The 22526-nt window shown below is 46.5% G+C and overlaps 1 protein-coding gene across 3 annotated transcripts in view; it reads left to right on the forward strand.

Annotated features, from left to right (window-relative positions):
• Nucleotides 1-22526, forward strand: part of si:ch73-138n13.1 (microtubule-associated protein futsch) — a 63391-nt gene that overhangs the window by 15776 nt on the left and 25089 nt on the right. For all 3 annotated transcript variants that reach the window (XM_063194740.1, XM_063194741.1, XM_063194742.1), the window contains exons 4-7: nt 2208-2301; nt 5585-6324; nt 6844-10303; nt 11694-11822. In XM_063194740.1, coding sequence (XP_063050810.1) covers nt 2208-2301; nt 5585-6324; nt 6844-10303; nt 11694-11822 — 4423 coding nt within the window. The remainder of the gene's footprint in view (nt 1-2207; nt 2302-5584; nt 6325-6843; nt 10304-11693; nt 11823-22526) is intronic.

Here is a 22526-nt window from a genome sequence, read left to right on the forward strand (position 1 = left end):
AATGTGGGGGGCTTAGTGCGCTGCGCCACAGCGCCCCCCTGTATATTGTATTCTAGTGTTATATTGTGAAAATACTTCTATTTCTCAATTGTCTCTGTTGTGCTGCTCACAGACTCACTGTGGGATTTTTTTTTTTTTTAGAAAACGTGCCTACCCTGAGAATTCAAACATGTCTGAGCAATCCATGAATAGTTTTGACCATGGAAGAACAGGCAAAGAAAATGTCCTGTACAGAAATATTCTACCTATTGCACCCGTTGTTTGAATGAAAAGTCTTTGCTTTCTTGGACAAAAAAGATGCAGATTACACATCATGACCACACGCTAGTGATTGAATAAAATCAGATGCAAACATTTCAAAGTTCAACAGAGTTCACCCCTCTCTCCTGTAATCGGCACTCGGTCTAGCAGGTCCAGACCTTCTGTAGGAAATTAGTATGAGAGTATGGTCAGAGCAGGCAGAGATTAATCCATCAATGTCAGACGGCTGTTTGATAATGATTGCACGAGGAACTGACACAGAAATAGTGCAGTCACACCAGGCTTTGTTCTGCTGTTTCAGCTTTGACAACCAATAGCACACAAAAGTTTTGATTGTTTTGTTTGTTTAGTTTATGTAAAAGCTTGTTTTTTTCAGTGCACTCCCTGCTCTTTTTTAGTAAGTGCACTCCCCGCACTTTTTTCCATACCTGCAGCCACGTGGGTGACATAACCAACTGTATTGTACTGAGAAGGAGCTTTGGTGGATCTGTCCTAAGAATAGATGGTTTGGCAGTGCTCTTTGTGTTCCCTTAGTCACATGGTTTACTCATTATTTAGGACATGCCTCTTAATTCGTATTGTCTGGCTACTCGTGCTCTCATATTGTCTCACTAGTAGAACTGGTGGTTTAGGAACTAACCTACTTAAGTTAAGAAGAACAGAGTGCGTTGTAAACCTTCTAATATAAGGGCCCTAGAGCGGGATCCTTCTTTTCAAGACTTTTGTGACTTTTTCAAGTGTTTTCGATTGTCTTTATATAGTTCCCTTTATGACAAAACTGAAGTGTGTAAAGCTATGAAATGTATGCAAAATGTGAAGTCTTCAAATATAAGAGTCAGGGATTAGTATGCACAAGGATGACTAGACTACTAGGGCTGCAAGATGTAATGGAATTTTAATTGTAATGTCAGTTTTTGCTCTGCTGACTCTGCCGCGTTTTAGTCCACAAACCACGGAGGGTTAGTTTCATTAAGCCACTTAAATCGGACACGTAAGCACAATGCAGCAGTATCCTCTTTTGGTGGATCAAAAATGGTTGCATCAAAAATAGTTCATATGGTTTGTCTAGCAAAAATGGTTGATTTTGTTTTATGAAATAAAAATAGCTTTCACCTTCAATTGAAACGAAGCCAGGGGCTAATCTAGTAGATGGTTTTACACTTCTTGGAGTCCATACGGTATAAACGGATAGCTGACTAAACTTGCATTGTGGTATAGGCCAAGCCTCCGAACTTGTCAACACACAGTGCCATGTCAAGGAACTCAATGAATTCAGTTAGCACAGTACTTAAATGTTGTAGCGCAGGGGTGTCAAACTCATTTTGTTCCAGGGGCCGCATACAATCCATGTGATCTCAATTGGGCCACACTATCATCACAAAAAAAACCCTTAAAGCAGAGGATTAGTTTTCAATACTATCGCCTTATCTTTTCAGCATGTTTTAGTGTGTTGAATATGTAGAAAGCAAAGCAATACTGATAATTCTATGCAGAATTTCATTGATTTCATAATTTCAATGTCCTACACAAGTAGAGTTGCCAACTGTCAATGAATAAAATATGGTTCATTTTAGCGGAGGGTCTGGTGGTCTTCCCCCACTAATTTTTTGTATTTCTTATTTGTAATTTCCTGCATTTTAACACATTTTAATGTCTTGTTTCCCGTTTCAGCACAATACGAACCCTTACTTATAAATACGGGGTGATTGGCAACCCTATACACAACTGAAATAATTTTGTAAAAAGTATCAACATTTGGGAGCTTTATCAAATGCCTTTTTTTTCAAACTTTAAAAAAAAAAAACATTTTTTTTTTTTTTAACATCCGTCCGGGTTGAATCCTCTGGCGGGCTGTATGTTTGACACACCTGTTGTAGCATCAACAAATAAAGGGTTTCAATGAAGTGAATTGTTAACATGTAATAACTGGATCTCTTCATTCACAGCTTTGGTTCCGACAAAACCCTTGATGTCCCCACAACTCCCACGGATGAAAGCAAAGGTCCGCCACAGGAGAATGACGGAGGCCCGCTCGGAAAGGTGAGCGAGAGAGAAAGGGAGAAAGGGCGAGAGCGAACTATGCGTGTTGACGGGCAAGACAGAGTACAAGCCCCTTTGTGGAATCCACAACAAGCCCTCCTCACCCTTTGTTCAGTGGCTAGTGGGGGTGGTGGGGGTGGGCCATGCATTCAATTCCTCAATGGTAATTGGGTCTTGGTGAGGGACCACACGTTTGTATGCTAAAACGTTTGACCTCGTTTCTCCTGACCCACACTGTGTGAGAATGTGTGTGAGTGAGTGCGTGTTTTCTGTGTGCGCTGTTGCTAAGACATTGAAACTTGAGTGTTAACTTGCAAATTCCTCGTGCTGGTGGCAAAACGGCAAGAGTGAGAAGCAGGAACCATAGCAGAGGAAGACAGAGGAGGAGAATTTTACTCTCTGTTGTGTAGCCAAAACGCAAAATGTGTTTTCATGATGCCTGTTTGTTGACATCTAGCATACACTGTCTGTTGTGCACCCTATTCATAATACTGATAGGGCCAGGAAGTAGCCTCTCATCTTTTTACCGGCAAGTTACATCATCTAATGTTTTTATGGATGTTTCTCAGTCTTCTGTTCTCATTTGACAGTTAATCAGTCATTGGTTTCGGTTTGTATTACGTTACGTTCCCAAATCTCAGTGCCGTCATTGACTGATATTGCCCACGACTAGCCAGGCGTAGCAACAGAACTATCGAGTGTTGTTGTTCAAGCGGCCGCCTATTGACTGTGGCAGCAGATTGGTTCACACCAACACCTAGGCTGCCAGGCTTGACAAGCCCTGGAGGGTTTTGCATGTTTTTGTACTTAGTTCCACATTTCCATGTGATTTTACTCTGTTTGCCTCTCATGAGACTTTTCAAAGTCAAGTCAGTCAGTTGTTGGGTTTTTTTTTCCCTCGGTTAATCAGCCACTTCTTTGCTTTACTTTGAAGCATTTGCATGGCTTGAGGAGGGATGGTTTCGAAGTCTGGGCCGGGGTATTGTGAGTGGAAATTACTGCTTAAGGATGACATCACCCTCAGACCACCCTGTGTTATTTTCCATTTGGCAATGCATGGAGGGGGAAAACGGAGTGCGGAAAGCCAGATTTTTCTTTTGGTCTTGAGAATTACAGAGGGAAAGCGAGAGTGCAAGCTCTAATATCACAGAGACTTGAGTCTTAAAAGGTCCGCAACCTGAGACATTAGAGTGTTAGTCATGAGCAGTGTGACAGTGGCGATTATGAAACAGTTTTCACACACACAAGCTCTCTCTCTCTCTCTGTCTCTCTCTCTCTCTCTCTCTCTCTCTCTCTCTCTCTCTCTTTCTCTCTCTCTCTCTCTCTCTCTCTCTCTCTCTCTCTCTCTCTCTCTCTCTCTCTCTCTCTCTCTCTCTCTCTCTCTCTCTCTCTCTCTCTCTCTCTCTCTCACTCACACACACACACACACACACACACTTTCTTTCTATCTCACTCCGTCTTTTTCTTTCATACACACACACACACACACACACACACACACACACACACACACACACACACACACACACACACACACACACACACACCCAGGGGAAAGGTCGGCCTCTGACAGAAAGCTTTGATTACCGAAGCGCAGCACTCCACCCAGTCCCGTCAGTCCAAACAAAGCCGATAGGGATCATCTTTCTGTCTCCTCCACACCTGTATGCAGTGTAGTGGAGTCAGAGTGGTCAGTGCCTGCTAGACTACCTCTCTGTTTACACTCCAATCCTCTGACATGAAACTTACATTACAGCTTACTGTACTGGACCGCCTGCAGAGCTGGCAGAAACTATGAAGTTTGAAAGTATGAAAACTATGAAGCTGCTAAATGAAATTATTAACCTTTCGTCCATTTATTTGATTAGGACAATGCACATTAATCAATACACAAGCTAATAAAACATCACCATGTATATGCAGCAGTTGGCATAGTTGCTAACGTGTTAAAGTTGTTGCTGCAACTGTTTTATGGTGGAAATGGCCTCATCCCATCAGTGTGAAGATGCCCCTGTTTTTAGACGGTGCTATTTTAGTTTAAAAGGTATTCACACAAAGTCCATTCATTCACTATGACCCTAATTGCTCCCTAAATGCAAATGAAGTGAGACTTGACCTTAAGGCATACTAGACGTCATGCTATTATTATACTACGCTATATAGCGTCCTATAATAAATGGCTGTTTGTATCGCACCATTTGTACCACAGCCCCAACTCTTTGTCACCTATGGTCAGAAACCAGTGTTATAGCTGCCAGGTGTCAACATGACTTTACATTTAGCACACACTTGTCTAAAGCCAATTACAAAAAAGACATAAACGGATCCAAATATTTGTTAGTTAGTTTTGTGTTTTTCAAGGGAAGAATCTGTATCGTCAATGGCTGCTGTTCTCAATAAGAAATTAAGTAAGGGTCCAAAACATCCTGGTTGAAGCAGGCTTTTTTAAGCTTTATATGTTCATGCTAAGTTGATCCTGTTCCCTGGTCAAACATTTGGATGTTCTGTATCTTCAGATCTCAGCAAGGACGCTAAAGAGCGCTGCCTGGCTGAAGGCTACAGAGTGCTGCCTGCACTGTCTCTGAAGCCGGTCAAGTGAGTAGATAGGGATCACCTTTGCCACCACCGAGAGCCAGGGGCAACTGCAGCGGCTCTGCTTTGACGCCTGTCTCTCCCAGCTCTCCGCACTCTTCAGATTTCTTCTTTGTTTATTCGCCCACGAACGTTTCGGGCAGAGCCCTTCTTCAGCGTGTAATGGCGTTTAGAAATCTGAAGAGTGCTGTCCTTCGCTTCATTTATTCATTCAAGTTTTTGTGGGATTCAGCACCCAGTTAAGAATTGTTAAGTAGCCTATTTAGGCGATAGTGTGAGCGAGTCTTCTCCACTTTTTGAAGTCTCTCTGCTCTCCGCCAGGCCGCTGCAAGTTGTGGGGCTGGGTTGCAAAGTAATTACAAGTTAGTAAAGGTCATGCTCAAGTATTGTCTTGGCCCTTTATGGCAGTTTTTTTTTTACTTTCCATTAATATTATTGCTAAAAAGATAACATCTTGTTGATATTATGTTACATTTTGGCATTGATAATTTGTGCAGGTTAATCTCGTTTTTGTAACCGCAAGTGTTAACTGTAAAGTTATGACTGCGACAATGGGGAAGTGAAATTGAGCTGTATGGTATGCATGCTGTATGTTGTGAGTGCTTCAGTCGTGCTATGAATACTTCAAAGGACTTGATGCCTCTTGGGGGGAAATCTAATCATGTTGTTTATGCTTCCTGTCCCTCTACAGCCTGGAGACGCAGCCCCCAGTGCCCAAACAAGCGTCCTCCAAGGCGACAGGAAGGAGGCCCAGCAGGAAGTGAGCGACGCGGCCGACCCATCATCTCCCTGGAGGGCCCTGGAGGGGGGGCAGAGACCCGTGAGCGGTGCCCACGGCACGGGCCCCGGCGTCGGGGTGCAGACTGTCCGGGCGTCCCTGTTCGAGAACGTGGTGGAGAGGCACAGCGTGCAGATGATGATGGACGATGGATGGGCAAGCACAGCAGGCCTTGCTGCCACCGCACAGGGGGCGGCCAGGAATCGGCGTCCAGGTAGGAGCATCTCTCTGCGGGGCAGAGCAGACCTCCAGGGCGCCCCAACATCCAGCATCTCCAACAACAACAACGGTGATGATGATGATGACGGCAGCCTGGTCATGGCGGTGTATCGCGAGCCGGCGCCCCCCTCCAGCCCGGAGTGCGTGGAGCACATGTTCGAGACGGTGCCTGGCGCGGGCGAGAAGCGGGCGGTTAGCGAGAGCGTAGCATTGGCTCCGTTGGAGGAGCGGGCGCTCACGCTACGCACCCGGCGCTCCGAAGGGGGCGCTGCAGCTCAGAGGGACCTTGACCTCATGTCTCGGCCCGAGCTGGGAGCCCAAGAGGGGGGGCCTGAGTGGAGTGGGCATCGTCTTGGACAGGAAGTGGCCCTCGGTACCAACGGAGCTGACGAGCCCAGTAGCACGCGCTACCTCCGAGTTGGGTCCTTGCAAGGGTTGGTTTTGTATTTGTTTGGATTGTTTGAATTGTGCGACATTTTGCTCACATCGGCATACATACAGACAGACAGACAATAGATCTGTCTATTGTCTGCTTGTATGCAAGTGTTTACAATATGTTCAGTCTGTCTTCAATTTCACATGAAACATCACAAATTACAAAACATCAGGAGGAGAAAAAGACAAAAAGACTGCTGCACTACTTGATGGTGTTTACATAATGACTTTTAATTCGCATTTTACATATATTACGGGTGTTACGGTTTTACATATATTACGGGTGTAAATCACAGCCTCCATGACGATACGATTCGATATTGATTTCTTAAGGCAGCGATTCCATTATTTTCGATCCTTAATGTAAGAATGCCCCACAATACTATACGATTTTTCCAATTACTTTTCCTTATCTATTACTTATTCCTTTTCTATTACTTCTCTTACGTCAGCCGTAAGATTGATGCATCAATACCTATCGATACTGATTTGTTAATAGTAATTTATATTTATTACAGGTGGGGTGTGGTGGACGCCACGGTGCGACAGGGTGAGCCAGAGAGCGGGGGTAGGAAGTCTGACATGGTGAGGATGATGGAGGAGGAGATCCAGAGACAGCTGGAGATCCAGAGGGCTGCCGCAGCCGAGCTGGAGGAGGAGGAGGAGGAGGAGCAGGTGGAGGAACAACAACAGCATGATGTGGGGAGAACCCACATCATGAACCCACCTCAGGTGGCCACGCAAAGGGAGTGGGGGAGAGAGATGGAGAGGGAGAGGGAGGACATTGCAGCCCCCAAACGACCCAAGATGCTGGAAGGCGGCGAACAACCACAACTGCAACAACAACAACAACAACCAGTGACCAAACCGAGAGCCACGTACTTTGCTCTCACCGGACAGATCCAGGAGTCGCCGTCTGCTTATTTGGCAGAGGCTGGAGCGGAGAGGACGACGCTGATCGGGGGCGGCGAGGGGAGGGTGGTGTCTGGAAACGTGCCTTATGAGGACTTCTCCCTGAGGTCGGGGAGAGTGGACTCCCAGGGGAAGGTCATCCCGCTCCGTAGGAACCCGTCCTTGGACGCCGCGTTCAGCAAGAGCCCCCAGCAGGCCGAGCCCCAGAGGCCTCCGGGAGGCGAGAGCATGAGGGGGGGAGCAGCAGCGAAGGAGATGAAGAGCGGGGAGCAGAGCGGCGACGGCGGCGGCAGGAGGGACAAGAGAACCATGGAGGAGGAGGCCATGGAGGCAGAGCGACGCCTCCTGCAGGAGTTCGAGAGGAAGAGGGAGGCGGAACGAGAGCGGGAGAGGCAGAGGGAGGCGGAGCAGCGGAGGAGAGAAGCGGAGCGGGAGAAGGAGAAACAGAGGGAGCTGGAGAGGCAGAGGGAAGCGGCGAAGGAGGCGGAACGGCAAAAGGAGCTGCAGAGGCAGAAGGAGGCGGAGCGGCAGAGAGAGCTGGAGAAGGAGAGGCAGAGGAAGATGGAGTACGAGAAGCGCAAGGCCGCCGAGAAGGAGCTGGAGCGACAGCGCGAGGCCGAGCGCCATCGACAGAAGGAGTACGAGCGGGAGAAGGAGAGGATGCTCGACCAGGAGCGGCTCAGGCTCCGGGAGTTCGAGCGCCAGAAAGAGTTGGAGAGGCTCAAAGAAGTGGAGAGGCAGAGAGAGATCGAGCGGCAGAAGCAGCTAGAGCTGGAACGCCAGCGGGAAATCGAAAGGCTAAAACAGCTAGAGATAGAGAGACAGAAGCAGCTAGAGCTGGAACGACAAAGGGAAGCGGAGAGGGTGAAACAACTGGAGATAGAAAGGCAGAAAGCGCTGGAGAGAGAGAGGCAGAGACAAAAGGAGCTGGAACGGCAGAGGGAAATCGAGAGACAGAAGGAGGTCGAGAGACGACAGAAAGAGCTGGAGAGACAGCGCGAGCAGGACAGGCAGAGAGACTTGGAGAGGCAAAGACAGCTCGATCTGGAGAGGCAGAGAGAGCTGGACAGGCAGCGGCAGAAGGAACTCGAGAAGCAGAAAGAGATGGAAAAGCAGAAAGCCATCGAGCGATGGAAAGAGGCCGAAAAACAGAAAGAGATCGAGAGGGAGAGACAGCGCGAGCTAGACGAGTACGAAAGGCTCAAAGAGCTGGAGCGACAGCGGCTCGCAGACTTTGAGCGCAAAAAGGAACGACAACAACAAGCCGAGCTCAAGCAGCAGGAGCAGCAGCAGCGCAGGAAAGAGCGAGACGAGTCGTCCGACCGGAGGAAGCAACAAGAGCTCGAGCGTCAGAACAAGGCGGTGGCTGCAGCCGAGAGAGAGAAGAGGAGCAGTGAGTCCCCTATGAGGCCAAAGGTGCTGGACCTGGACGCTGTGAGCCTGGGCGATCGGTCCGCGCCGGTCCGAACCCCCACCACGCCCCCTTCGGCCCGCTGGAGACAGCCCTCTGCCCGGGCGGAGGAGCCCTATCGACCCGCCATCCTGGACATCGACTCCTTCAAGAGCCAACAAGCGCAGCCCGCTCCCCCTGGCGAGATGTTCCCCGTGGCGGGATTCCAAAGCCTTCCAGAGCATTCCGGAACCCCTGTGAGGAGCCAAGGCCAGCCCCAGCCGCAGACTCCCGAATGGGCCAGGCCTCAGCCCTCGTTCCCGCAGCAACCAACGCCGATGCTGCAGCCTCCGCAGCAGACGCAGCCGTTGGCGCCGCCGCAGTTTCAGGTGCCCTCGGCCCAGCCCGCTTCTCTGGACTGGACCAGGGTCCCGGCAGCACCACACCAGCAGTACCCCCAATCCCAGGCCCAACAACAGCCCCAGTTCCAACCGTTTACACCAGACTGGACCAAAATATCGCCGCCCCAGCCCCAGCCTCAGCCTCAACAACCCACCTCCCAGTACTCCCACCACCACCACCAAACACAGCCTTCGCCTCAGTACCCTCCTCCGTACCAGCACCACCACACACAGCCTCTCACTCCTGATTGGACCAAGTCCCAAACATCAGGCCAGCCTCTCACTCCTGATTGGACCAAAGCTCAGGCGCCGGGCCAGCCCCTTATTGCTGATTGGACCAAACCTCAAACGCCAGGCCAGCCCCTCACGCCAGATTGGACCAAAGCTCAGACACCAGGCCAGCCACTGATGCCATCGCCGCTCCACAACCAACTACACCAGCACCAGCACCAGCAGCAGCAGCCGCTGCCTCAGTCTGTCAACTCTGACTGGGTGAGACCGCAGCCTGCTCCCCAGAGCGCCCCACACTCTCTCCCTCAGCCCGTCGCCTCTGTTATTCAGACGGGCAACCGGGCCTCGGCCCTGTCTGAACCGGACTGGCTAGCCGGGCCCAGGAGCGGCACGGGTGCTGCCGTTGGCAACGTGGCGTGGCCAGCCGCCCAGACTGACGTTTGGCAACCGCGACGAGATGATGTCCCATCATCAGAAGGGTCCTGGTTTCCAGCGGATCCTTCTAGAAGGTCCGGTGGTGGTGGTGGTGCTGTCGGTGCTGCCAAGGTGGGCACTGACCAGGCCCCTCCGCGACCGCTGATCCCCTCGCTCCCACCACCCCTGATCCCCCTGCCAGCCCCAGCCCCAGCCCCAGCCCCAACCCCATCCCATAACCCCGCCACTTCCCTTAACTCCACACTGGCACCGGCTCTCAACCCCAACACGGGAGCCTACGCTGCACCGATGCCGCCCTACACGGCAACCCCTTCACCCACGCAAGCCCCATCGCAAGCCCCGGACAGGCGCTGGGTCGCCTTCCCTGGGGACAGTGACTTTGCTGGGGCCCTGCCAACGCACTCCCACTCCTCCCACTCCGCGTTCGGCGGCCAAAGGCACCATGGGGGTCAGGAGTCTGGAGTGACTCCGGGTGCAAACATGACCGCAGCAGCAGCAGCAGCAGCAGCAGCAGCAGCAGGGGGGCTGACTGAGCCCATGGCCTGGGAGCGGACGGCGCCGGTCCAAAGACCCGAGGGCAGAGCAGCACGGAGGGAACCGGGCCAGCAGGTAAAGGACCTTGCAGCTTTTTTGGGGGTATTGTAGCAGCAACATGCAATGCGTTGTGGCATACCGATGTTTGGATTTGCCCCATGGGCATTGTCTGATGCCTGATGAAGATCCAGGGTGATCGAAACGTTGCATTTTAAATAATAAAAGTTTATTCTTGGAGCTTATCGGCAGTGTGCAGACCTACCTTTTTCAACTATCTGATTTTTTTGTCTGGCACCTGCAACAAGTGTTTTTGGATGTGCCTAACTACAAAACAAAACTACTACCCAAAACTACATTGTGCAAAACAAAACAAAAACTACTACCCAAAACTACATTGTGCCAACAAAACTACATTGTGCCAACATGTTCACAATATTGCAATGTGCTGTAGAATATCTCTTTAGTGGCCTGATGATGAACTCACTTTGTTGGTGTTTGTTATCATATCAGCATCTGGGATTCACTGGTAGTCATGTAGTATGTCCCCTTGTACATTATTTGGCCAAGGCTGTTTTATTCATTGACTAATTTCAGCAAGTTTATCATTCCATGTGTGACTGATTCAATCAAGCCCATTCAAAACTGTTAACCCTCACCTAGACAACCAGATGCGATAGAATTGGCAACGGCACTTTGCCGGAAAGTTAGAAAAGAAGCAACTTAGACGCCCGCATGCCCGCATGACATCATAGGTGTCCTGCTACTGGGGAATAAAGGACACCTGCTCAGCCAATCAGAAGACGTTCCGCCTGCTCACCGGGTGATAAATTAATATTTTCTGTACACGAGAAAACGTTCCTTTTCCTTTCCTTTCCTATTTTTCAGACCAACATGCGCCTTTTTACACTGTGTGTGTGCGCGTGTGCGCACTGTGTGGGGCAGCCGTGACCTAATGGTTACGGAGGTGATCTTTCTTTTACGTTTTTTTTTTTTTTGGCTTTTCGGCCTTTATTTTCACAGGACAGTACAAGAGTAGCCAGGAAACGATTGGGAGAGAGAGATGGGGAAGGGCAGGGAAATGACCCCGGCCGGACTCGAACCGGAGTCCCCCATGGGCATGCAGGCCCAAATGTGGGGGGTTAGCTTAGCGTGCTGCGCCAATGCAGCCCCCAAGGCGGTGGTCTTAAGATCTGATGGTTGCGGAGTGGTCCCACCCTTACCTCTCCCTACACCTCCATCCCTGACTAAAGTGCCCTTGAGCAAGGCACCGAACCCCACATTGCTCCAGGGACTGTAACCAATACCCTGTAACTAACTGGGAGTCGCTTTGCCCGTAAAGTAAGTAAAAAAGCGTCAGCTTAGTGTAATGCAATGCAATGCCATGTAATGTTATGTAATGTAATGTAATGTAATGTGTGTGTGTGTGTGTGTGTGTGTGTGTGTGTGTGTGTGTGTGTGTGTTCAGGATCTGTCCCGGATGCGCTCCAGGAGCGTGAGCAGGCGTTCGGCTCCGTGCGAGAGTTCCGTCGACGCCTCGACCAACCGCATGAGGAGCAGAAGCTCACACAGGGACAAGGCACGGCAGAGCTGGGGGGTACGTCACACACACACACACACACACACACACACACACACACACACACACACACACACACACACACACACACACACACACACACACACAGGGACAAGGCACGGCAGAGCTGGGGGGTACGTCGAACACACACACACACACACACACACACACACACACACACACACACACACACACACACACACACACAGGGACAAGGCACGGCAGAGCTGGGGGGTACGTCTAGTAACACACACACACACACACACACACAGGGACAAGGCACGGCAGAGCTGGGGGGTACGTCGAACACACACACACACACACACACACACACACACACACACACACAGGGACAAGGCACGGCAGAGCTGGGGGGTACGTCGAACACACACACACACACACACACACACACACACACACACACACACACACACACACACACACACACACACACACACACACACAGGGACGAGGCACGACAGAGCTGGAGGGTACGTCTAACACACACACACACACACACACACACACACACACACACACACACACACACACACACAGGTACGAGGCACGACAGAGCTGGAGGGTACGTCTAACACACACACACACACACACATTCACTTCCTAAAGCACACCACACACTCCACACCACATTCGCACATCAGACCACACACACACACACATGCCATTCATACTTACACTGCCCTACACATGCAAAAAGCAAACTACACCGACACTGAAACTGAGAAAAAGTCCTTCAAAGTACTATTATTTGTACTACGTATATTGTAGTTTCTGCGAATTTGACCGCAATATCGCTATAACCCTATTTATGGTCCTTTTTTAACCATATACTTTATGGTTTGACCTGTTATCTGTTGTCTATTATGTTGTTGACTTGCTTGCTGCACACTTAATTGCCCCTTTTGGGTACAATAAAACTGAAATTTGAACTTGTACTTAAAGCAGGACACATTTGGAGCATAGGGCTTTATTACAAGAGGAAGTTGTTATGGATAGCATTTGCAGTCTAAACACAATTTTGACAAAACATGTAGGCTACCTTAGTTACTGCACTTTGCTTTTGTAGGGCAGTACAACACACACACACACACACACACACACACACACACACACACACACACACACACACACACACACACACACACAACCATGAAATGACAAACATGGCAGCTCCCAGAATGTGCAATGTGCAGTAGTCGACATGTGGTCTATTGGCACGGGTGTAGTGGGCGCGGTACGCGGGGGTACGCAGTCCACCCACTTCTCCTGAGGTGAGATTTTTTTTTTTAAAGAAAACCTTCTGCCCAAGTTTGAATACAAAAAGGAATGAGCACCTGGCAATATGGACCAAACGGATGAAAAGGGAGAAGAATGACAGTACGTCAGTAGGACAGTAAGGACAGTAGGGGGGTTTTGACACAAGTTGCCTAATGATTTGATGACGTCACAAATCGCGTACCCCCACTTTAAAAATCCCCACTACACCACTGTCTATTGGAGAGTGTGATCCAGTACATGGCCTCAGAGAGAGGGTTTGTCCACCCAGTGGCGTAACTATCGGTAAGCAGGGGCTGCAGTTTCTTACGGGCCCACGACCTCTCAGGGGCCCCATCGTGGACGCCTGGTGGGCCTCCATCGGTATTGAAGACTAGGACGTCCCTGCACACGCAGAAAATTCCTCTGTAACCCGTCTGTTTATCAGGTTTTGACCCGACCGTATTTATTTGACAACACATGCCATATTCCAACTTGTTGGTGTGCCGTTTAAACACGACACCAACAGTGTTGGGCAAGTTACTTTGAAAAAGTAACTAGTTACTAGTTACTAGTTACTTCTCCAAAAAAGTAACTGAGTTACTTCCTGGGTTACTCCGGTATCAAAGTAACTAGTTACCAGTAAAAGTAACTATTGCGTTACTCGCCCCCCGACCATGTTTCATAAACCACATAGAGAAGGACGGTAAAGACAGGTGACGTTACAAACAACAATTTATTGCAACATAATAAACCAAAGCCACTGGATGGACAAAATATATATATTTTTTTATAAAAGAAAATAACATATTATAATAGGCTTATTTAAATTCAACTGAAAATGTGCATGTTAAATCCAACTTTAAATTACTACTAAATGTAGTATTTACATTTTAATTATTACTAAATGCTACCCTTTCAAACAAGACTACGATTAGGCTACGTCATTTTGTAGTTCACAGAGTCGTGAAGCAGTAAAAGACGCGACCTGTGACGCGACCACAAAATGCGGAAGTAGCCACTTTGCGTCTTTGTCTCGAAGCGTGCGAGTTGAGTTTGTGTTGTTATCAGCGAACTATCAGCGAGCTATTTCATCGTGGTTAGTGAGAAGTTGAATCATGATGAAGTTCTGAGCATGTTATTTACCTATTCTGACTCTGAAGGACCGTTTTTATCTCACGAGGAGGATAATGATCGGACGAGCACTCTTTGTTTACCGCGGCGAAACTTCCGAAGGCAGTGATGCCGACATGCGAAGCAAGGATGTTCTCTAAGCACACACACACATTTAAACTCACTCGGTGACTTTATCCTATCTCAAGTGAGTCGGTGGTAGTGGCGAATGCAGTCGTAGTGTCCATACAGGTATTGGTGGAGGAATTAGGGGTGAGAGAAGTGGGTCTGGTAATGTTAGCTTGCGCTCCCTCCATTCAGCCCCCGGTGATGCAGGTAGCCACCTATCCCGGACGCAAACGCAATAATCCTGGGATCAGACAAACACTGTTCACCAAGCAGCACACACACACTCATTCTATCCCTCTTTCTGACTTCTACTGGGTGAATGGCAGCGGCGAACGTGGCCATATGACCGTATGGAGAGGTTTTGGTAATAGAACGCACGGTGACGACGCATAGGCTACCCTCAAGCCCCCTGCACATTACATGCGGTAATACGAATCCGATTTGACCGTTAACCATTCATTGTCTATGGAGAACCGCATTCCGTATGCGGTTGGAGTCCGGACAGTCCGGTGCGGAAGAAAGTCCGCATCCGAGAGCCTCCGCATACGTTCAAATATTTCAACTCGTCCGGAAAATTCCGTGCCTGACCGTGCGGTAAAGAGAGCTGTTGCTATGGTGATGATAAACACTTAAGGATTTCCCGCGGATCTTCTCAAAAATTAATAGATAAATATCAAAATTACGCCGTTTTAAGCTGTTAAAAACGGCGATAATGTTCAAACTTTATCATTATATAATCCACACTAGATAGGTGGACAAGAAAACAAGCATTTATGATTTGATACGAAATTACGAAAACCAAATTCATCACCACACCAATACTTTTCACACATGATCTTTATCAGTAAGACACAACAAAAAAAGTGAAACGAAGCGTTTTTAGTGTTCAAATAAAGAAGTTTGGAGGCATTTTCTGCTCCGTCCGCCATGTTTCAAACCAGCCACTACTAGACTGCTTGCGGGAGTTTTTCTGAAGTAATACGGTGTCCACTAGGTGGCTACCACTCCGGTGATGCGGTGACCGTATTGCCCAGTGTGCAGGGGGCTTAAAACAGTAACGTGCAGTAACGGAGTGTATAAAATTGTAACGGCGTTATACTGACAGTAAGAATAATTAGTTAGATTACCCGTTACTGAAAAATGTAACGGCGTTAGTAACGCCGTTTATTTAAACGCCGTTATTCCCAACACGACACCAATAACAAATCCATGGTACTTTTAATACTGTGCTAATAACTGTCTTTAGTTCAATAGATGGCTCATAAAAATACAGTCATATAATATGTTTCAAACCGCAGTAAAGATCTTGAAAATACACCATCTTCATATACAGCCTGTGGTATCTGCAGGTTTATGGCTGCCAATGGGAGGGGCATGAGGCTGGAGTCCTGAGTGGGGTTTTACTGTATCTGAGGAGAGTTCCTTTGGCATTACTCACACACACTCTTTATGCTGGTATATTGCATTCCTGCTCCACCTGTTCCAACACACACACACACACACACACACACACACACACACACACACACGCACACACACGCACAAACACACACACACACACACACACACACACACACACACACACACACACACACACACACACATTTACCTGTGCTTTCAGAGAACCAAAGCTAATGCAAGCATGCGTCATTAGTTTTCAAATACAAGGTGTGTGTGTGTGTGTGTGTGTGTGTGTGTGTGTGTGTGTGTGTGTGTGTGTGTGTGTGTGTGTGTGTGTGTGTGTGTGTGTGTGTGTGTGTGTGTGTGTGTGTGTGTGTGTGTGTGTGTGTGTGTGTGTGTTGTGTGTGTCCTCACATTGTACTGTGCATGTCTGTAGGAGTTATTTGTCATTCTTTCCATGACTCTCCCCTAGCAAACACTTGCCTTAGTTGTATGCCATTAAGCCATTATACGGCCTGGACGGGCCAAGGACAAGGACAAACCCACTAGCTAGACTCCATTCACCTGACTACACACATTCAACACACCTGTAACCGTGTTACTCAGTCTGCAGTTTGAGAGGAAACCCCTATACTATTGCCTTGTGCCCTGTTGTGTTTTGCGCAACCTGTTTGGCAAGCGGGTGGATGAATCGACCAGGAACTGTGCTGCTACAGTGCCACCTGGTGGTCAGTTTGTTGAATGCCAATGAATATAATCTAGATTAGGAGGTGTACAAAGATTTTTGATGGTGACCAAGACAAAGCATTTACCACTAAATAAAGAAGAAAAGGTTTAAATTGCAGTGTGCTCAACATTCTCCTTTTCATGGAATATAAAGTGTCTGCCTTTTTTGTCTGTGTCCCTGACTGCCCCCCTGTATGTACACTACTTGCGTCGGTGTTAATTCCACACTATTCTGAGCATAGCACTGCATGTTCCCAGTCAATATAGTGTTAAATTCAACTGAGTATTTAGTGAACACTGCAAAATAATTCGACTGAGTATTTGGTTAATACTGCTAAATCATTCAGTTAGATCTTCAGTTAGGTTCTGCAGCAGTACTTAGGGAGTTAGATTTAACAACACTATTCTGCAGGATAGTGATGGTCCCTTTCTATAGTGTTAAATAAGGATAGACCGATATATATATCGGTACCGTTATCGGGCCGATATTTGCATTTTTTTAAGTGTATCGTATCGGCCGATACGCGCATGTTTTTGGCCGATAAGTAATATTTATTATTTTATGTAATTTGGTTTTTTTTAAAAGCACCAAGACACTTTTTATTACTTGATTGTTAGACATTACTTGATTGTTAGAGTGGGTGTTTAAATGTTACAAGTTCTACCTCAATTTGATAATGTTAAAGGAATGTTTATTTTTAACTTGAGACCTGGAATATTTGTCATTTTTTAACCTTTTTTTTAACCCATATCGGCCCCAAATATCGGGTATCGGCCAAGGGTGATGAAAAAAAAAATCGGTATCGCATCGGCCATTAAAAAACCTGTATCGGTCGACCCCTAGTGTTAAATGAACACTGCAGAATTTTACTGCCTGACCTGACCCAAAGAACCCGATCTTCCCCTATCTTGTTCTGTGGGCCGCTCCAGATAGCCTTTCTATCAGTCAGTCAGTCGGTCTGTGCCCACGCGCGGTGACCAACCCTCAGGGTCATATGACTGCTGCCTGGGCCAATGGAGGCGTTCGATTACGAGCTTCGAGAGAGAGAGACAAACGTATACAAATCACTTGCAGACATTCACCGGGTCACGTGACTTGAAATATGAGGACCAAGCTGTGCTCTGTTGAGAATCTTAGTGGAGATTTGTTGACTTTCAGATTCACTGTCAGTTTTCTGATGTGTTAAAATGGCAGGCCTGGGTGCACATAGGCCATTGGCTGTAGTCAACAGCCGGAAAGCAGCCTGTGATGAGTCATTTGTATAGTCAGTTCATAATAACCTAGAGAATGTAATTCCCAAAGAATTACTTGTGTGTGAAAATGCTTAATGTTTCATGATGTGGACTTTGAAACATATTTGCATTATAACATGGCTGCTACTTGGTAGATTATATTGAATATTCTAGGTATTTTGAAATCTTGAAGAAACTTAATTTGATTAGTATTTTGTACATGATTAGTATTAGTATTTAATTAGTATTAGGCCGGGAGCCACGTATACCCCTCAGGATGTTTTTTGCTTACTTTTTTTCACTATGATTTCCTGTTAGTTTATACCCTGGGCCATAACGAGTTGATAGGGTGCACTCCCAACTCGGAGCAGTTTGGTCTCAGGGCCCAAAAAAACATATTTTAAGGAAAAGCTGCAGGCGAAATTATATACGTGTAAATATTACGGTACTGCAACTGCAAAAATGGTCATAGAACCGTGTAAATTGTCATGGGCCATCCTGTCACATAGGGGAACCAACCTGAAAAATGCTTGGGGCTTTTCTTCTGTCAAATATCATCTTCAACATACCCAAAAAGCCCCAAAAATGCTTGTCCGCCTGACAAATTGTCTTCAAATTTGATCATTTTCAACTCTGTTATGATATGCATTAGTCCCTCAAATGTAATGTAAATTTGATTAGTATTGAATAGTGACTAAATAAATGGAATAGAGAGTAAATAAATGCCTATGGAAACTTGGACAGCTGTGACCTGTAATGGTCAAGAAGATTGTCTTTGAGAGAGAAGGTGATCATTCACAATAAGTCCTGAAGCCCTGAATTGTCCTTGGGAAAGACATGTATGTAACTTGACATTTCTCCAGAGACTGTGACTTGTACTTAATGTTACTCTAGCTACATACGAGGTGGCTTATGATGAGAATTTTGGCTAAGGGCAGTACAATGTCCTACAAAGCAAAAAGGCAGTAAGTGCGAAGAGCTCCAAACGGATTAAAATGACTTTAAAATGATACTGCAATCCAGTCTAAGTAGTTTTGGGGAGATTATTGACATGCAGCAGTTTTGTTGCTTTATATTACCACCTTTTATGCAGATGAATCATTTTATTTAAATTTAAACGTTGATGTACAGGTACATATCAGGTTTCCAGCGAAGCTTGCACAGTGGTACTGTTCCCAGTGCACCCAGTATCCTCATCCTCATCAAGTTTTTTTGGGGAAAAGGTGCTCTCTCCCTATTAAAACCTAAATATATCAGCCTCCGAAGTACATAAAAACATGAAATAAGTTGCAATTAAAAGCTAGAACCTTCACTTTGCACTAGAATGTGTTCATTCAGCTCTAACATACCCATATTGTTAATAAAAGAGCTCAAATCTCAAGAACCTGAATGCAGCGTATATATGTCGCTGCAGGACACCAATGGGTTAAGCCAGTCTTCTCACATCAGCTGGTTCTATGACTCAGTACAATGTTTCTGATACAGGACCATGGAAAGAGAAGCAAAGAGGGAAAGAGAGACAGAGTGAGGCAGCAAAAGAAACGGAAATCGAAAACATGATCATACTGTAAGTGAGGATAAAGAGGAAAAGCTTACACAAATTAGCAATATTTCTCGTTTGTCTGCCCGGCTACCTAGCTGACCTTACTCTTAAAGGGACAGTGTGTGAGATTTTTTGTTGTTTATTTCCAGAATTCATGCTGCCCATTCGCTAATGTTACTTTTTTCATGAATACTTACCACCACCATCAAATTCTAAGTATTCATTATGACTGGAAAAATAGCACTTTTCATACAATCTTCTCCATGGTCCGCCATGTTGAATTTCCAAAAATATCAATTTCTAGCTGCAAAAATGAATCTATTCGGACCATACTAGAAAATATTTGTTTATTACTTATGTAATACTCATGTAAAGATCAAATTTGGCAATAGGCAGCCCAGTTTCAATGAGCAACATTGTGCAGGAAATGGTCAAAAAAGGTACTGCAACTGTGTCCCTTTAAGACTGGAGGAGGCACTTTTGTTTTGCCGGCCTGGCACGAACCCACAGTAGCCTGATCCCTCTCTCAGAATAACTGAACCAGCTCAGTATATTGTGACGTTGTGATGATCTGACTGAAACTGTGTTTGAAACCGAATGACAACACAAACTCGACTGTGGAGTATGAAGATCTTAAAGATCATGACTTTTGCTTGCTCTGTTGGGGAAATCTTTTTTTTTAAAATTATTATTGTTTTCGGTGTTGCTTTTTCCACCAGCTTTTTCTTTGTAGTAGGATGACGACCTCATCCCCCACCCCTATGCTTTTTCCAGCTTGGTTTATATGCCGTCACTTTCTCTTACTGCCTCTTCCTCTGTTTCCCGCTATCTGTTTCTCTCTCTCTCTCTCTCTCTCTCTCTCTCTCTCTCTCTCTCTCTCTCTCTCTCTCTCTCTCTCTCTCTCTCTCTCTCTCTCTCTCTCTCTCTCTGTCACTGGGTCATCTACAGAGGAAGAGTCATTCTCGCATCACCCACGCTACTCCCACAGCAGTCGAGGGGGGTGCAGTCAGAGGCTGACTCAGTTCGAGGCAGGAAGTAGATGTTAAAGTTGTGTCTGCCTGCCTGCCTGTGTTTCATGAAAAGCACAGCCAAGAGCTTAGACTTGAGAACTAAACCCTGCATTCCTGAGTCCTAGAACCAATCTTCTATTGTTCGATATTAGTGAAGAGGACAAAGAATGGTTATGTCGTGAGGGTCTAGACGCAGAGCAGCCGACAGAGAAACTGACTGGGGGCATACATACATACGTGCACAGGTGTGGCTGTGGGAACCGTGATGGCTTTCTATGTGTGTCCCTCCTGCTTCAGACCCTTGCAGCGTCTCTGGGTAAGTTTGAAGCTTTATCCTCTGACTCGGATTGAATAAGCTGGGCTGTGTTTGGTAATGGCCGTTTCCGATGAGGAGAGCTCCAGAGACTGCCGAAAGGAAAGGAAGGGAAGGGAAGGTTGTGGGTTCGTTTTTGTTTTCCCTCATGGAAATGCCACATGACGGGATGTAAAGACTCACAGCTGACTAAGGTGCCGTTTCCACGTAGCTGGATATTTTTATATGTGGATATTTTTTTCTCCTGCTTGTATTGGTTTTGCATTGGTTTTGACCTTCCGTTTCCACGTAGCAGATATTTAAAAATCCAGGTGCAGGAGAAAAAAATAGCAGGAGAAAAAAATATCCTGTTTAGGGGTCTGAAACGCATTTGTTACAATGGAGGATTTTTTTTATCCACATGTTGCGTTTCCACGTAGCAGGAGAAAAAAATACCCTGCTAAAAAAATATCCTGCTACGTGGAAACAGCACCTAAGGGAAACTCACAAGCATGCTGGAATCAGGGACTCCCCTCATACTGTGGCTGATTGCTTGGAAACTATTGTTTGCTGCTGAAGGGTAACTTGTCCTTATCTGATGTTTTTCTTTTGTTTAGTTCTTCGTTCTGAGCCCTGAGGAAGGTCAGTAGACCGAAAGCTTGGCTTATTAAAAAGAACACAAAGAGAATTCAAGTGTGCAGACATTTTTTCTTTCTATTTTACACAGTTTTTGTTTATGTTTGGCTTCTTTTAATTGAGAGTGTGGTGTGATTCGGTTGAATTTATTTCTTCGTCTGTCAATAAGTTGGGAAATCTTTGAGGAAATGTCCTTGATTTCACAACATCAGTTTGCATGTCTTGCTTGGGTCAACTCTCAATGTTTCAATTAGCTTGATTGGGATGGTGATTGGCTGGCTGATTCCTTGGTTATCCAGTTGACTTGTAGCCTGGCTCTCGCGAGACCCCTAGTGCTTCGTGCATCTTCGTTACACTTCGTGAGCTCATCTGCGCGAGAGTCAGGTTAGCTGACTTGCTACTTTGGAGGATACTCATTAACGGTGTGACGTTTTCCATGTGCGTTACGCCCATTTGTGGGGGAAAACAGCCCATGCAAGTCAATTGGTGATGTTTGAGTTTAATAAACGAAAGATACGGACCTGTAGACTAGCGTTATTCACGCGCAACATGCCGAAAACGTGTTGTGTTGCCGGCTGTTCAAATAATATAGCCAGAAAGCCGTGGCTGAAGCATGGACTGTGTTCATTTAGGCAAGCCGATGTAGCATGTATGTTGATGAGACATTCGGTTTGTTTTCACCCATAAAGGGGCGTAACGCACATTTAGGAGCAAAGTACCCGGATGGCCGTTCATGAGTATTACATGGAAGACCTAGGCATCTTCAAAGGAACCAATCACAGAGTTCTCTCCTTGAGCTATGAGGAAGGCTTGATTGATAGAGTTGTCTGTTCTCATGAGAAAAACTGAAGATGATATTTTTGTTTGCTTTTACTTCCACATTTAGACATTAATAGCACTTCCCCTCAAATCCAAAAGGCAGTAATTGCACATTGTCAAAATCCATTTAGACTCTAAATTGACTCCGCAACAGCCTTTTTCACTTTAATGACTCAATATATTGCTTATTTGTATTTAGGAATAGCATATCCGCATCCTTACTATTACACCTACAAGACCCTTAATTGGGCATTATGACTAAGTTATCTAGAAGACATTGCTTGAAGGTGTCAGTGCTAACGTAGCTGCTGCCCTTAGCCTTCGTAGCACTGCACTGTGAACTATTCCAGCCCCTTAAAGGGACACTGTGTGAGATTTTCAGTTATTTATTTCCAGAATTCATGCTGCCCATTCACTTATGTTACCCTTTTCATGAATACTTAACACCACCATCAAATTCTAAGTATTCATTATGACTGGAAAAATTGCACTTTTCATACATGAAAAGGGGGATCTTCTCCATGGTCCGCCATTTTGAATTTCCA

Source organism: Engraulis encrasicolus, chromosome 3 (genome assembly GCF_034702125.1).
Source record: "Engraulis encrasicolus isolate BLACKSEA-1 chromosome 3, IST_EnEncr_1.0, whole genome shotgun sequence".
NCBI classification, from domain to species: domain Eukaryota; kingdom Metazoa; phylum Chordata; class Actinopteri; order Clupeiformes; family Engraulidae; genus Engraulis; species Engraulis encrasicolus.